The sequence below is a fragment of the Aythya marila genome (genome assembly GCF_965140915.1).
Source record: "Aythya marila genome assembly, chromosome: 5".
In the NCBI taxonomy this organism is placed as follows: domain Eukaryota; kingdom Metazoa; phylum Chordata; class Aves; order Anseriformes; family Anatidae; genus Aythya; species Aythya marila.
In genome coordinates, this window is record NC_139046.1 from 47,797,994 (window position 1) to 47,815,335 (window position 17,342).

Sequence of the window (17,342 nt, forward strand, 5' to 3'; positions counted from 1 at the left end):
AAGAACCAACTTTTTCTTTGTCTGCCCCCTTCCATCTATGCTGACAAAGCTAACAGCTTTATTGATGTATTTATAGAATAAAATGAGATTGGTTCATCTTCTTTATGATCACACTGAGCACATTCGGAATACCATCATTTCCTGCAGGTTAGAGTCTTCATTTAAAAAAGTAAAAAGAAAGAGCCAAAAGAGTTGTCATTTTTCTACAGTGCTTTTGTGTAGATCCAAAGCACTTTGAAGGCACAATACTTTCATTCAGCTGTTATCACCCATTAAAAAAATAAGTAAACAACAACAAAAAATGCAAAGCCTCACTGACTGAATTTAAATAGAAAGAAAACAAAATACTTTTCCATCAAGTGAAAATTGATTTGAGCAGCCAGAGCCTGCTCACGTACAGTGGATTCTTCAATAGTCACACCAGAGCTGTTCTTCCAAGACCCCACTGTCCAGCTTGTAAGCACAAGAGTTTCAAAACCAACACAGAGGAGGAAAATTGCCTTTGGACTCTGACAACTTTCAGCTTAAGAAATGTTAGGGGGATGCTTGTGTTTAACAGATACCGTTTACAGATGTCACCAAGAGGATTATGACTAACCAGTGAACAGAAATTATCTTTATCCTTTCACAGTTGGTTAAATCAAATTGTGTATCACCTAAATATTCAGATTTCAAAATAGTGGTGCCCAGTCTAGATGTGCAGGATCTGCTCTACCTCTGAGTTGCATGTTAGTGAGAGCCCTGCTATGCTCACTATAACCATGTACGTACATGCACACAAACAGCCTCTATATTTTATATATGTCTGCGTGCATGTGCATGTGCTGAAACACTGCAGTACTGTTGCAGTTTTGCAACAGTAAATCTCCTTTAAAATCTAGTTTGTACAGCTGAACACAAACCTCAAGGAGATGCTGTCTAGGAACAGAACTGCTCAGAGAGCTCAACCATGAGCCTCACTGTTCCCCTGCTTAATATGCGAAGACAGAGGCTCACTGCATGCACAGGAGGAGCAGCCAAATTGGCAGCAAAAAGCCTAATATAAGATGGTGATGTAGAGTGGACATTACTCTTCTGGTCCACTAAAAGGCCTATGTTTGACAGGTAAAGACAGCATAAAAAAATTGAAGATTTTTTTTTCTCCTCTTACACACAATATTACTAAATTGCTATTGCTATTACTAGAGTAGTAGGATATTACTAAAATACTGCATTGAGCTGATGTTCACAGTTTTAGATGGATATGAACAAAGTTTCAGAAAACAACTGCAAAAAATTGCAATGTGATAAACTGTTATTATGAAGACAATAACAAAATCTCAGTTTATTTCAGGAAGAGAAAAAAATATCATGGTCTCTATGTAGCTTCCTTTAAAAAAATTAGATTTATATCTCATGGCAGAAGCTAGAGAGGTTCAGACAAAAAATAAGAAAAAACTCAGTCACAGGGTAATTAATGAAGCTTACTTAGGGATGGAAAGGTTTCTCAATTGCTAAAGGGACTTAAATCAGTAACAGATGGCTTAGTATAACCACACTAATTCATCCAACTGAACTATTCCGAAAAATGATGAGAACTCTTCTATTATCACCTCTGGTTTTGATCTCCGAATCACATCTTGATTATTATTATTTTTAAATTAATAATACACTTTTAATCTACTTTATATTTTAATTTGAACCTAAACAAACAGCTATTCTACTCTGATGACAATAAAATTTCAATTTATCTGGAAAAATAAGTGATTTTATGGCACAAGAATGCAAACTTCAACCCCTCGTTTAGAGAACTAAAGCATTATTACGTTAAAATATTACAGAATTACTTTCAGTTCTGAGTATTGATATTACAGTGTTATCATTTGATATATGATAACACTGTAATAGATGAAAAATCCCCATACATCATATCACCACACCTGCAAAAACAGCTATACATTCATAGATAACAACAATAACAGCTAATAATCCACTGGGTGTTAATTTAATAAAATAATCTATATTCTACTATTCTAACAGAAACAAAATTCTTCTGACACACACAAGAAACTCTTTTACACTAACAAATCTCTTTAAAGATAGTTATAGTTGTATATTTCATCGAAGCAAATCTCAAAACCAAAAAAAAGACCAAACCAAAACCAAATTAAAGCCCCAAAGCCCCCAAACTCCCAAGATTCTTTGAGTCAATTTGTAAGGCAGCTCTTTTTGAATGGTTTTTAATAGTTCCTCTGCTTATGCTTAGTTTGAGTTCTACACTAAAGTTAATAAAGGTTAGGCACATAAATATTGTTAATGAATAAGAGATTTAGAGTCAGAGCTAATACATGTCCTTCCTGCAAATACTTCAAGTAACAAATCAAATCAGCTCATGATTCAATATTTTCTGATGAAGTCTTCACAGGCTGGAGCAGGTGTATTAAAGAAGTTCAGTCATACTCATGAATTCACAACAGCCTACAATGGCTTTATAATTGGTGTATACCTTAATGATGGCTGTAGTTTCTGAAATCCCCCTCTAATGGAAGCCATAATGTTTTAGGTTGCATAGCACCTGCACTAACATAGTGCTTTATTTTTATCTGTCTTTTTAATTGGGCAGATACTGAGATGAATAGAAGATCAACTAAAAGAAGGGAAAAGAAGCAAATAAGGCTAGCTATACAATCTCTCTCAGCTATAACACTCAAGTCATAACCATACTCCAGTTCTGATTGTTTATCAAAGCAAAGAAAAATCATATGAATTGATAACTTGTATTGCTTATGAAAATACACATATAATGAAAGCTATCTCTGGCTAACTGTTTCAGCTCTAAAATTACTCATATTCTTTCCCAATACATTTGTGCTCTATCCAGAAAAGCCACTAAACATTATATGTTTATCATAAAAAAAAAGATCATGTTTGAAGCAAGGATAAATATATGTATGTATATATCTCAGAAATTTCAGCAAAGAATCAGCAAACACTGTATCTCCATAAGCAAGTTTAACATTAATCATTGAAGTCCCATGCTGAAATTAATTGTATAGGTTGGACAAATCATTACCACGTGGCTTTTCAGAAAAAAACTGCAAACTTGATAAAAACTCTGTCAGATGTTAAAGTGTGCCAGCCCTCTTTCTCTTCTGTGTACCTGCTGAAGCAAGACAACACCTTTTCTTTTCTTTTTATTCCCCATAAAGCTTTTATCTGTTCTGCTCAATGTGCATCGCCTTCAATACTGAACTACTTTAGCAAGCTCAGTAGCTGTCGTTGAAGTTTTTATCCCCTTTGGAAGTCCAAGAGACCATAATTACACATGAGGAAATGATGCTTTCTGTTCACCTACACTCACGATCCTTTCTGCTTCCAAGGAAAGGATTTATCTTCCTGTCAAACCTGTCTTTCCATACAGTGAGGAAAAAAGCTCCTCTTACCTCCATGACCCCAAGTCACCGAACTTGCTTAATTAAGAGTGAAACATCTGCTCTCCCGTGCATTTTGCCCTCTGCCAAACTGGACTCTCACTTCCCTAAAGCCTGACGCTTGCCGCAAGTGTTATAAATGGGACTAATTAGGATCCTAGTTGCCCATTAACTCCCTTTTTATTAATGTGACATTTATGATAAATGCATTATATTACTTACAAATGGTTAAGATGGCACTTACACATACCAACATAAACTTTGGAGTCATGGAAGAAATCATTTGACAGTAAGACAGACTAACTACACCAGTTATAACCATGCACTGCAGCGTAGAGCACGTTCAGCTCTGAGCAGTTCAACACAAGAAATTAAGTAGTTTGGCATTCATAAAAGGGCAGGTGTGCTGGTCATCTATATTTCAACAGCAGCATCTTTTTTGCATCAGTGTAAATATCTTCAAGCATGGCTCTCTATAGCTAGGCAGCATTGTGCACTACACAAGTAGCTCATAAAAGAGGAAGAAAAAAAAACCACAACCCTGCATTTTCTCCAACATAAAAGTCTTCAAAACCATCAAAGTTGTGATTTCTCAGTATTATTGTATCCTCTTAATTAAATCGCAAAATTCAGAACAAAATACCATGATGAACATAAATTACATAGAAATGGATTAGATTTGCATGTAACAACTGCTTCTTTCAAAATTAATTACAAATATACTGGCCTGTGTAAAGTATGCATTAATGCCCTGATTCAGCAATACATGTGCATGTTTAACTGTTCTTCCAGGCTAAGGCCAGGAGATGATTGTCTGGACAATTAATTCTAGTTCTTTCATTTGCAAGAAAACTAGTAAATCTTTGAGCAGAATTAGCTATCCCAGACTTCTTGAATCCTTTCATAGGGTTTAAAAAAATCCATATGCATAGTTTTCATCCTGTAATCCTATCTATTAAAGTACACATTATTCACCATCAAATCTATCTATGAAATCATCCAGTACAGACTATTCATACTTCCTACAGATTAAAAGCCTAACAAGAAATCAATTTCTAAAACCAAAGCACTGTTAACAAAACAAAACAAAAAAAAAAAAAAGCAAACAACAAACCAAACCAAACCTTGTCTTAAAAATCATGGCTTTGAAAGCATCCTTGCACAGAGGACATATCAGTACAATTTATAAGCCATCATCAAGCAGTTTGCTATACAATCATTCTCAAGTAAACAAACAATAAGAAAAATGTATGTTGAAGGTACAGATAAAAATGCACATTTACTTTAAAAGTCTTCTAAGCCTGTTCTTTCATTGTGACAACTATTTAAATTCAATCATCATGGGAGATCAAGGCACGCAACAAATGAAAGGTGTATATTCTATCCTCTCCTGAATGGAAAGGCCAGGTCTGTAGAGATAAATGCTATGGCACCAGTAAATATTTTAACAAAATAGATATTTATACCTGAAGAAGGGGAAACCAAAACAAAACAAATAGATTTTGCAGATTTTAATCACCCTGGAAGACCTATTTTCAAAGAACCACAGTATCACTTTGTTAGTCGTGGAGGGGTTGTGGGGAAAGAGGAAGAAAATCCCCAAACATGATTTTGTTGCAAACTGACAGGTAACACTAGAAAGGAGTACCAACTATTGCAACAAAACCTGACATCCCACCCAAAATTTCTCCAAAATATATAACGTCATGATATTTTTGGTATGACTGAAGATATTATTTAAATACACCATTTTTATAAAGTAGTTTATATAGTAATCTACCATTCTATTTTTTTTTTTTTTTTGTATGAGTACAGTGCACTGTTGCAAATATTTAATTTCAACCTAAGTCATTTGCTTTATTCTCCATGGTTTCCCAACAGCACTAGATCATTGATATTTCTGATTGCAGAAACAGTTGCATAAGAAGCCATTAATTTTGGTGACTCTGTAAAAATATTTAGAAGATCACAGAATTGATAGCCTGCAGTAAATACAGAAATTAATGAATTCAATAATGCCAAGAAAAACCAAAATCCCCAACTTTCTTTGCTATTATATTCTTTGCTTTCTTTGCTTTGTATTCCCAAATGACAAAAAGCATAAATAGAAACTTCCTAGGCAACCTGAACATTGTTCTTTTTACTGCTTTCCTCAATGCTGCATGATATTTAAAAATAGATAAAGTGAAATATGTTACCGGTGCTAGTACACTGAACTTACTTTTTCAAAAACATCATACACTTTTTCCAAAGTAAATTCTACAAAGGGAACGTCTTTCCCCAGCAGAGCACTAACAATTAGATGTCATGATCTCCTACCTCGATCAAAAAGTCCCCGGTTCTCAGGCCAGCTTGCCATGCTACTCCCCCTTCATCCACAGATTCCAAGTACTGCAAAGCAGGAAAGGCTGGAGTTGGGGTGAATTCTTCAATTGGTGTGTCAGCTTTAAAAATAAATACCACATTAAAAAGATAGTTAGGGAATGCTTGAAAATACCACTTGATTAAAGGCCTATTATTGGCCATTCAAATTTATGGTTTAAAAATGGTGGGTGCTAAAAGTAAGAGGACTCTGCCTCAGATAATATCAAAATGCTGGGAACAGAGTGCAATCTCTCTGCAATAGCAAGCCACAGGTCTTCAATTCAGAGAGAAAAATGCATGCTTCTTTACTGACAGAAATTAAATCAAGCTGTATGGGGCAATAGCTGGATTCTGAGTATTCCAGGACTACTTCATGTAAACCTTTCGTATGCCTAGCAAAATGCTTGTAACTCTGGAAACATCCAACTATAAGGGAATTATTCACTGTAGCCAGAAGAGAGCATCCAGCTGAACTAGGGGGAGAGGAGGGTGGGTAACAGGATGAAAGAGATCAAAGTAATTTTTTCTTCTAGATGTAGATGTGTATTACAAAGAAGATAGTAGCAGAAAGCACTTTTATTGAAAGGAGACACAGCAGGCCTTGTACCAGCCCTCTCTCTCTCTGTCATGTACACAGACAAGCAGAAAAGTCCTTGGGTCTTTCACCCGAGGTGCCCCCACTGTTACAGAGAAATTCAGGGGGAAACAGTTGGGCTTACACAGAGAGAGTAACCTCTGCTTAATGCACAGACAACTCATGGCAATGGGTTAACTAAAAGGTAGCACTATTGGCTTTCCTAGCAGAACTCCAAAAATATTAATTTAGCTAAAATAAGAAAAGCATTTACAACACTGAAAATCTACGGTGTCACTGGTTTGGGGGTGTGGGAAGGGGGGGAGCAAAAATGATGTCCCAGGAATGAAGATAGGGAATATTTTTCATGCTCAAGCAAGGCAAGGGAGAACCCATGTTAAAATGAGGGGGAGCAAGAGGTGGGACATACCATCATATATATTTTTTAAATACAAAAGGAGCAAACTGGACTGAAAGTTAAAAAGCAAAGCATTAAATAGAATGCTTTTTTTAACTCCTGAGAATGCCATTATTTTAGATTTTAGTCTACAGAAAAGTAACATGCAGTTTAACATATGAACAGCTTTTAAAATGAGCACACTACAGGCCATGCAACATACGTGCAGCTTCTGAAGATATAAAAAAAGATCATATTTTCATACTAAAACTGCACCAATGTCACCTTGCAGAAGATCCACACCTATTTTAAACAAAACATCACTCTCTTGTCTATTTCTATTCAGAGACCTATTTAAACAGACTGACATTTGAAATAAAGAAGCAGGTTTTATAAGGAAAGCAGGTTTCCCATAGTTAGGTAAACTGCATAACAAAACAGATTAACGACAAAATATTACATATACCAACACAGTAAAAATACAGACAAAACTTTCTCCCCCCCAAATGATTATACAGTGCTTCTCCTATATAAAAACGCAAACTGCTTCAGACAGAAGCCACTAAAATCTATCTGAGTAGTACAGCATACAGAGAATCCTGTTGTCTAGCAACCAAGTGCACCAAGAATAATTCCTGCTTATATTCAGAGATGTATAAATTTCTTCATGCCCGTGCACATTACACACACACACACACAAAAGCACATACCTTTTGCCCCTCTGAGCACAAATCCAAATCCTTCATTGTCTTTTTTCTGCAGGACCACTGCCTTTTCTTCTATTATGCAGTCACTGTAGAGAGAATTCCGAGGATAGCGACCATTATTACATCCCTTCATCACCACTGTAGTAGCTGCTCCTCCAGTGTGCAGGTTCATCATCATCACAGCCCGTTAATCAAATAATATTGCAGTAACCAAGCATGGGAAAATATATAACAAATAGCAGCAGGAAGATGACAAAGACTAAGCCTGATGATAAAAGAGAACATGACAATGCAACTTAAAAAGAATAAAAAAGGCAGAGAGGAAAAAGAAAGAAGAAGAAATCATGCATGGTGGTTTGTGTTCTATATGAATGACTGAATGAACATGTGATCATGTAATCTGTGGGCTAGCTAGGACTCTAAAAGGAAAAAAAGTAAGTGAACTGAACGACAGTATCATTAATAAACTCCTCAATCGTGGATGTACCAGATGCATCTTCTAGTGAAGCCAAAATGAAACCAACCAGAAGAAAAATGAGGCAGCATTTTAAATTTAAAGATAATATATTATGATTTTATATAAGCTAACTAAAAGGCACAAATATATTCTGAAAGCTATGCCTTGCATCAAAAGCCCTTTTTCAATCCTATTGAATGTTGCATGCTGCAAGAATCCCACATGATCATCTGACAGCCTACAATGCTAACAACGTGCAGCTGCCTTGGCGTCATCAAGCACAAATTTCCACAGCATCAAGAATCTGCATAATTGAAATAGTAACAAGACATGCACAATCAGGAAAACACATTTCTAAGGAATATTTCCCATCTCCTGAACAACAATTAATATTAGAAAACAAGGCGATGGTTTAAAGGACTATTTATGTAAGCAGCATGCCCTTAAAGAGAAAGTAGCCTTAGGAATCTTACTGTCATTGGCTAAGAAAAAAGTAGACAGGGGATGAAAAAAATGCATAAAATCCATGTTAAAATGGGACATTTTATATACAGAGAGCAATCTGTAAAAGCCTTGAATTGTTTTGTGACTTTCATTAAACATTTGATTACTAAAAATAAGCTCAAAATAAAAAACAAAAATAAAAGGGGGGGGGGGAATTTTGAACATTCTTTTAGGTACTTTTAGGTGTAAACTCATCACACAGCACAAGTTGCAAGGCATTCTTCTGAATAAAGACAGTGTCAGGGGTTAAGTATTCATGAATCGTAAGCACCGCAAAACACTAGTAAGCTGGCTTTAAAATATTTACACAACTGGTAAAGACAGGAAGAAGTATAAGCAAGTTTTATTTTCTTTTCCTAATTTTGTATTAGCCAGCTAATGTTTCCACTGGTCTTGTGCAGAACTTAGTCACAAAAGCATTCAATACACAGTAAGAGACAGGAAATGCTTCATTGCCATTAATAATCCAAAAGGGGAGGAGAAAACTAATTAAAGAAAAATTGGTGTGACCTTTTTATCTAAAGCTCTTAACAAAGGCAAGGATGATGAGATGGGGACACCAATGGACAGCCTCCAAACTCCAGACCTCTCATGCATCACAGACCATTCTTTTGGTGATTTTCCAACTCTAACTGAGGGATACAACTTCTTGTTACTCCTAAAGTGGTGAGCTAATTATGGTTTCCATACTACAAAGTACTTAAATGTTATTGCATGGAATAACTCATGAATTAAAGCTACCACAACGGTGACTTCAGCTTTCTGAGCAACAGATGACCTCCATAAATACCAACAGCTTTTGAATGTGTTCTCTGACCTCCATACTATTTACCATATAATTCAGACATTACCTTTTCTTACTATGAATACCTCTGCTGTGGAAAGGATATAATGATAAAATGCATATTTCTCAAGAAAGCCAAACACACTCCTGGTCAAGATACCGGGGTGGGATGGCATCTGCAACTCGCAGAACCCATACCATAGCACTGAAGCCCTCCATCATGCCCTAGAGTTACAGAAAAAGATATTGTACAAGTGTACTGACATATTTTCAATTCACTATCACATTTTCAAGGTTCGGGCTCCATACTTATCCACTGAAGAGCTAACAGTAAAGCTGTCTTTAGAATTTTTCTTCATATGTGGTCAAATTAATAACACCCATTTCCTTCAAGTTTCCTTCAAAACAATCAACAGCTTAATAGAAGTTAGAAGGCTTTTGAGAACCTTATCACAGAAAGTATTGTTCAAAGAAAGCCCCTTGTGTCCCCTGTCCAAACCCTTCTCTCATCTGAAATAGTTGATGTAAGGAATTCAGAAGCCTATTATCTAGGGACCTTAACAAATTTTGCTCTTATTCTTTATTTTTTTGTCAACAAAACAAAACAAATTCATAGTATCATTCATTAAAAAGCTGAAATTCCAAAAGCAGATCATGGAAAATTTCTTGGGTGCCATTCACCTGATCTATGTTACATATCTATGCCCCATCCAATAAAAAGAAAGAAAAAAAAAAAAAAAAAAAAGGAAAAATAAATAAAAAGGAGCATTTAGGGTCCATTCACAATCAATTAATGAAATGAACAGGCATTTAGGCATTTTCAAAGTATGCTTACCTGATCATAACATAGACATATATGATTGTTCAGATGAAAAATATGACAAGCAACTATGATTTTCCCTTCCTGTTCAGCACATTTATTGTAACAACTAACCAGTTTTAGACCTCCATTTACACATGGCAAGTGGGAATACTAAACCAACAAAATGTTACAAAGTTTTGTGTTTTACATGGAAATGAAAGAGAAGGAGAAGCACAACATGAATGTTTGTACAAATTGATCTCTACTACTTGACAAATACAGGCTTATAATACACTGTTCCAGTGATGTACTACTTAGGGAAAACTTCGTCACAGCCTTTAAAGCAAAAATGTAGGTTTGAAAATAAAACACACAAAACAAAACAGATGTATAGCCATTTCTTCTCATTTATGTAGTAGAAGAAGGGAACCCGCAATAATCTTATGTTACGAACAGTCAAAAGTTGTTTAAAGGAGTCACAGCAAGCAAATTGATTCCCTACTCCAGTGTTGCAGAGCCAAGAACTAGAGGCAGAAAAAGGATGGAAAACCAATGTGCACATACAAAGTAACTGAATTTGCAACCCCTACACCCCTTCTCCCACCAAGCTCCCTTACACCTCAGGACGGGAGGAATTTTTGGCAATATTCCTTTTTGCTTGCTTTGCCATGGCAGCATTCCCTTTTCTCAGTTTCAGACTGGACACATGCACTGAAGACAAGTGGAAGGTCTGTTCACAGTCTGCTTGGTCCTGGCAGGCAAAGTGGTGCCAAATGTAAAAGTAGGTCAAATTTTCTCACAACCAGCCTTGTTGGCAGCAGTTTTTCTGATCCTGAAGGTGTAAGTACTCAGCAACAGAATGCATATAGGTTTCAGCTATCAGTGACAAACAAAGGAGACATCCTGTTACAAGCCTGTTCAGAAGTCTGATCTCAAACAGGAAGAAGCATTCCTTTGCAGATGCTTTGTGTACAGTGTGTGGCTCTACATGAGGCTGAATGGTCCCTGCTACCTGTGATATAATATATGTCAAATTTCAATATGTAAAAATCTTTATTTTAAAATCAATAGCTCATTACTTACATGGGTGACACATTACTTTGGGCTGTATAAATCCAGGATTCGTTACATACAAAGTTAAATGCAAAATACATCTATAAAACGCAGAATATTTCTGCATGTGGTACTGTGACAAATCTTAAATATAAAAACTTTAAGCCTTCCCCCAAAAAATCAATCTGAAACCACTTTTTCTCTATAAAAACACTAAGTATTAGAAGATATACTTATTCATGTGCTTCTCTAACACTTCAAGGCTGAAGAACTGTGCACAGCTGTTAGACTTTCCATAATTTTATAGCCTTACCAATGGAGACAGGGAAATAAAAAGACCGGTCAGACAGCTGTGATTTGAACACAGAACTCATTCAACATAAAAGCCATTATTTGTGTAGACTTTTCAAGACAGCAAGAAGTTCTGCTTCACTAACAGCCCATTCAAATAATACTTGAGGTAGGTGGTAGAAGTGTTAAATCCTTCAAAAAGACCTTATGAAGAAAATAAAGGTTGAAGCACTGGTTCATGATGGAGGCACAACCATGAAACTTGGCTTCCATTTCACAACTAGAACAACTACCCCCCATCTTATCGCATGAATTACTCCAAAACAAAAGTCAAAACACTAAAATACAGAGATGGAAACCATCAGAACTGTAGAATATGGTTAGGCAAGTTTGTATTGTGTGTATCGTTGCTGATTTCAATCTAAAAAACAGCACATAGAGTACACTCCAATGGAGATAATCATCATTTCCTGGAAACAAAAATAGTTACTTGGTCTATTGTCTATGTCTCCCTAAGGTAGAGAAAAAAAATATGAATTTAAATGGGAAATGTTTTCTTTATTCTCTCCAATTGTGCAGCCCTTAGAAATATCATCTAGATCTAACCTTTCCAGCATTAACAAACTGGACTACAATTTTCTAAGGCAGAAAAGTTATCCAACGGCTCACACGTGAGATTCAGACAATTCTGTCAACAATGGAGTAGCCTTCTCAGCCCACAAACCGTTCAGTCAGATGGCTTGCTCTACCCATGAGTGAGAAGTTATCCTCACTAAGCTCATTTCTTTCAGTAGGTGACGCAAATCAAAATAATTTTTTCAAACCTTTTTTTGTCCTCTCTGCAGCACTCCTGCAATTTCATTTTTCTGGGAAAGATCTACTCAATACACTGCCAGCTTCATGTTAGAAGAATCAAACCACAGCCCACCCCCTCCCAGAAAAGGAAAAGCCTCTTTTAATTGTCACTAGATGCAATAAACAATACCTTAACCTTTTCATGAATTGATACACAATATCTGAAAAGCAATTGCACCAATTCCTTTCAGGCTTAGACACTCAATTTACAGAGGCTAGGTTCAAGCCCATAGAAGGGTATGCTGGAAATCTATTCAAGAGGAAGTCTTTATTGCATTTTCTGCCAGTCAGTCCCAGTTAAAAGCACATGAAGAATGTTTTCTCTGAATACTCTCTGAAGACAGGAAGTTACCTGTCTTGATACCATGTAAAATTGAAATGATGTGTACAGCAAATCTTATTGTAACATATAGGAGACTTCCAGTGGAAAAAAACTTTTCCTGTCACTACTGGAAGAGGTCAACCTTTCCATTTATAGTCATCTACTATAATGACTTCAGGAAAATTAGCTAATTCTAGTAATTAGGGCCTTCAAGATTAATGAAGACTCTGTATTTGATTGCTCATGATTCCTGGACATTTATCATCCAGCTGAGAGTCTCACAGAAGAACTTTCACAGCTCATGTAGCACACAGAACAGGAATTACTTGTTCAAGAGGTATTAGCTACAACAATAAGCATGCTTTTTTGCACAGCAAATGGAAAAATACACAGATGGTCCCCACCTAACCCACTTACAAACCAAACAGAAACAGCAAGATGTAGTCAACCGTATATCCAAACTCACAGTAATCTCTCCGTAATATGCTGCCGTCCCATGCAGAGATTCCCTTATGTGAAGATATCTTTTACTGCACTGTAATGCAATTTGCATCCAAATTTTTTTTTGTTTGGTAAGGAATAGCCTTAAACAGTAACAGGATGCTATGCTAAAGAATAATATACAACTCAGTGCTACTGTCTTCAATAGAATCTTTTCATAGGTTTTCATGATAATGTCTTAAATAACCAGTAATAATTTCTATTTTGGTGAAACATTTTATCCTTTTTCAGCAGGTGCTTACTTAATGTATTTTGCTTTTCTCAACTATTTATTCCCATCTTCCAACAATACTGTTTTTTGTAAGCAGCATACACCAAAACCACATGCGTAGTATTTATGCTGTACAACTGATCAATCCTGCCAATATCTTTTCAGTCATATAAGACAAGTCTAAATGATTTTGCTTATTCTGCAGAAGAACATATGCTTATCTGGAAGTTTATAGCAAAATGTGATTGGGAGAAGGGCTGTATGAAAATATTTTCAGATACATACTTGATAACTACCGCAATCTTATACTCAAGGTAGACTCAACTTGTCATTAGAACAGAAATACGGGGGGCATACTAAATTTTAAATTGATAAACTCCTTATTAGGAAGTGGAAGATAGAAGTCCAAGGAATATTAATGATGGAACAATAATTAAAATGTAAAGAAAGAATGAATAGATTCACACAGAAGAACTAAAAACACTGGCTCATCTTTTCTGCTCTTCAATATCTGGGGTCATGAGATTCTCACAATAGGATATTTCAAGAAAAACGCTGCTCCTGTTCTGATGCTTACTACTACTCTTGCATTCCAGCTTGAGAGGTGCTCTTAAATTGCAGCATCCAGTGATAGAACATCTTTACTAGCATGTTCAGCAGTTCAGTGTTTCACAGCCTTACTGGCACAGCTGGCACTCAAACAAACAAAACAGAGAAGGAAAAAAAAGGCCAGCGCCCCTGCCCTTCCACTGCTATTCTCTCTCACTTTATTATCTGGCAAATAAATTCAAATTGCAATAGAAGAGATGTATTATAATTCTTCATTAGCCAACATAACATTTCCTCCATGGCTGAAAGGCTAAATCAGCATATATTCTCCAGCTAGCTGTGTTCAGGCCCCATAAAGGAAGGGGAAAGGAAATGAGGATACTTTGGCAATACTCTATATACTTCCGTTATCTATATATTCTTTTTTCATATCTCTTGTATCAGTGCTGTTCCTACAGAGTTCAGTAAGCATCACTTCAGTCATGAGAAATGCAAGGCTGCGTATTTTCCATTTAAATTCATTTGTTGAATAAAGAGGTATATGCCAAACAGTTACACAAAAGGAGAAACACATATGCGTTCCCTAGTTTCTATATTTCACAAGTCTCCTTTCTACTGTGAGGACATTACAGGCTATAGCAAAGCCTGACAGCATAAATAACTTTTTCCACTTAAAAAGATGTTTCACATTTTTCAACAAGTATTTAAGTTGTCTTTATTGGATTTTGAATACTTGATAACCTGAACACCTCTTCCCTAAGTTAACAAAAAGGAAAAATATCAGCTACAAAGTGATTTTTTAAGCATTAGAAAGTCAGAAAGATTATGCTGTTTTTTCCAGTCCTATGATTGACAGAGTTGCCCAGAAGATGAACCAGCAATAGAAGAGACAACCTATTCTAAAGAGAGTAACAGTGCTATATACCACCATGAATTTATGCTATAAGACATTTCAAAGAAATGCACCTTTTAAAAGAGAAACATTAAATTTTAAGACACAGACAGAAGTTATGCAATTTTTCTTTATGTAGAAGTAAGGATAAACTTTCTCCCTGTATGTGTGTGTATCAGTCCACATTCTTTTAGCCAGCTTTTAATTGCATATCATATTCTTTGGTATGTAATGAGAAGATATTAGGTAATCTGAAATAATACCCAAGTCAGTTGATTTGGCTATTTTTTTCTCTGTTTTCATCTTAAGTTCCTGAAATTGTGATCAGTAAAGTAACATACTGGTATGGCAAAATGGGAAGTCAAACAAATTCCTGGAAATAAAAATCATTCATAAAAATCTGATTTTATATTATGGGAAAATCTTGGGATAGGTTATGAAGTAAATGATGAAGTCACAATCCTATATATAAATATAACACAATGAGTGTATATAGTCATAATCTTTTTTTTTTTTTTCCTTTTTCCCAAAAAGAGAAATATTATTTTCTTGCATTTATACTGGTAGGGAGAAAAAAGCATGGTGAAGGAAGGGTGGCAAAGTGAGATTAAAAAATGAAAAGCTTCATTCCCTTATCTTAATTAATAATTTCATTTGTATTTTAAAAATGAATAGTCAATTCAAGTACCTCACAAGACAAAGTAAAAACTAAACACGAAACATTTGGGTAGGTGTCATTCTAGTACACAACATGAGTATTTTATAATACAGAGTCCTTCAAACCATTTCATACAGCTGTTCTATCAGTCAGTATTTTGGGCTACAGCACACACCATTTATACCTGATACTTAGTGGCAATTTTCAGTTGTAATTATCAAGCATTTGAGCAACCTAAGCCTGCACTATGAAAATATTAATATTCATTGCTCATACTATGAGCCTTGAATAAATAAACAGAATGTACAAATACCTACATATGTTTAAGTAACAAGAATATTTCTCCTTCCTTATTGCATTTGTCTACCCAAATCAGTTGCAGTTCTAGCCCCTGCTATTATTACCATCAAAGCACACAGAAAGAGGAATTTTATCTCTAAGCATCTTAATAAAGTATTTACACAAAATGAATAATTTCAGCTATTAATAACAACACTGCCTCTCTATATAGCTTTTTTATTCAATAATTTTCCACATGTTTTTGCTAAAGTCCATATTCTCACAGCAACCACAGCAACAAGGAAAATAACTTTTTCAAGGTTAGTAAATAGGACAATTAAAAAAGGTAGAACCAGTGACGTAAATCTAGATTTATTCAGATTTAAATAATGGTATGAACATACAAAAACATAATTATATACACCAATACAGATCTTCTCTAGCTGACACAGCATCTTAACTAGTTCATGAAGCCTGATAATCTCTATTCTTATCTCAGAGTTGGCACGCATCAGACAGGACTTGGAATTTTTTTCTTCCCTTTTTAGCAAAAGCCAATGCAAGCACAAGCACAGCCATGCTGGGTCAGACCCAATGTCCTGTCTCTGCCAAAGGCCAACAACACAGAAGGGTGCAAGAGAAAGTCAAGCATATTTGGTGCTTTACCAGAGCATTCCACTAGCCTCCAACTAAGCTCTTGTCTACTTACTCCTTGTCTTACTGAAAAGCAAGGCCCACTTTTTCCCTTCTTCTTGTGCAGTATTGTCATCACATTTTGGCACATTTCATGGTAATGCAGGGGATTGTACCAGCCTTCCTCAGAATCTCTTGACAAGTGTTTCTATAGTACACTTCAGTCAACATTCCTTACTTCAGCTTCAAACTTCAAATTAAATTTAAGGGATCCCTTAGGGTTTCCATCATGCCCTGTTCTCTACGAATTATATTCCTCCTGTCCTGCATTTCCTGGAAACTAACTGCAGTACTAGCCACAAGAAATCTGAGTAGCCCTGACTGTTCATTTCAGCTTTACAGACATGAGTATTTCACTTAAAGTTTTACATTGTACAGAAGTGCACAGAGCTTTATTCATCAGCATTAAAATTCCTGTAAGATATTATGACACTTGCATATAAGGCATATGTTACAAATAAGTTTCAAATTCTGGCTCAAAACAAGCATGGTATTACCAAATGCATAGAGTTAATTTTTTTTCCAAAAGCATTTCCTCACTTTTTTCTTCTCCAAGTGCTTTAGAAGACAGTACAGAGTGCTAAAGTTATATTTTTTAGGTTTTTACCGTAAACTGAAGAGGGGGCTACAATTAGAGCTTAATCTGCATGTATACCTTTAACAAATCCTGGCTAATTACCATATTATTTTACAGCCTCATTAACGTTGAAAAGGAGGCAACATCTTTGCCTTTAATCTGAAATATATTTCCACCTCGACCATTTCTCTAATTACACTAAAATCCTTCAGTTATTTTAAGCCTACTCCAAATTGTTTGCTTATCTGCAAACCAGCTTGAGAAATGTCCATCCTAACAGTTTCCTGTCTAACAGAATTATAGTTTTCAGTAATTCTGTCAAAGCATGGCCAGTTTAGGCCACAACTTTGGTAGCAACAGCAAACAATCACTGACTTACAGATACCAGCTGATGAAGAGAAAAAGCTCTGTGTTATTTAAAATGGCAATTCCTTTTCTTAATTAAGTTAATGTTCAACTGGA

General features: G+C 35.7%; 1 protein-coding gene across 3 annotated transcripts in view; it reads right to left on the reverse strand.

Moving 5' to 3' along the window:
- SHANK2 (SH3 and multiple ankyrin repeat domains 2) overlaps positions 1-17,342 on the reverse strand; it is a 348,938-nt gene that overhangs the window by 131,637 nt on the left and 199,959 nt on the right. For 2 of the 3 annotated variants that reach the window (XM_082761588.1, XM_082761589.1), the window contains 2 exons: positions 7,456-7,538; positions 5,730-5,854 (listed from right to left, as the gene is read on the reverse strand). In XM_082761588.1, coding sequence (XP_082617714.1) covers positions 5,730-5,854; positions 7,456-7,538 — 208 coding nt within the window. Of the gene's footprint in view, positions 1-5,729; positions 5,855-7,455; positions 7,718-17,342 lie in introns of all 3 variants that reach the window. The other variant, XM_082761590.1, reaches the window with a different exon arrangement.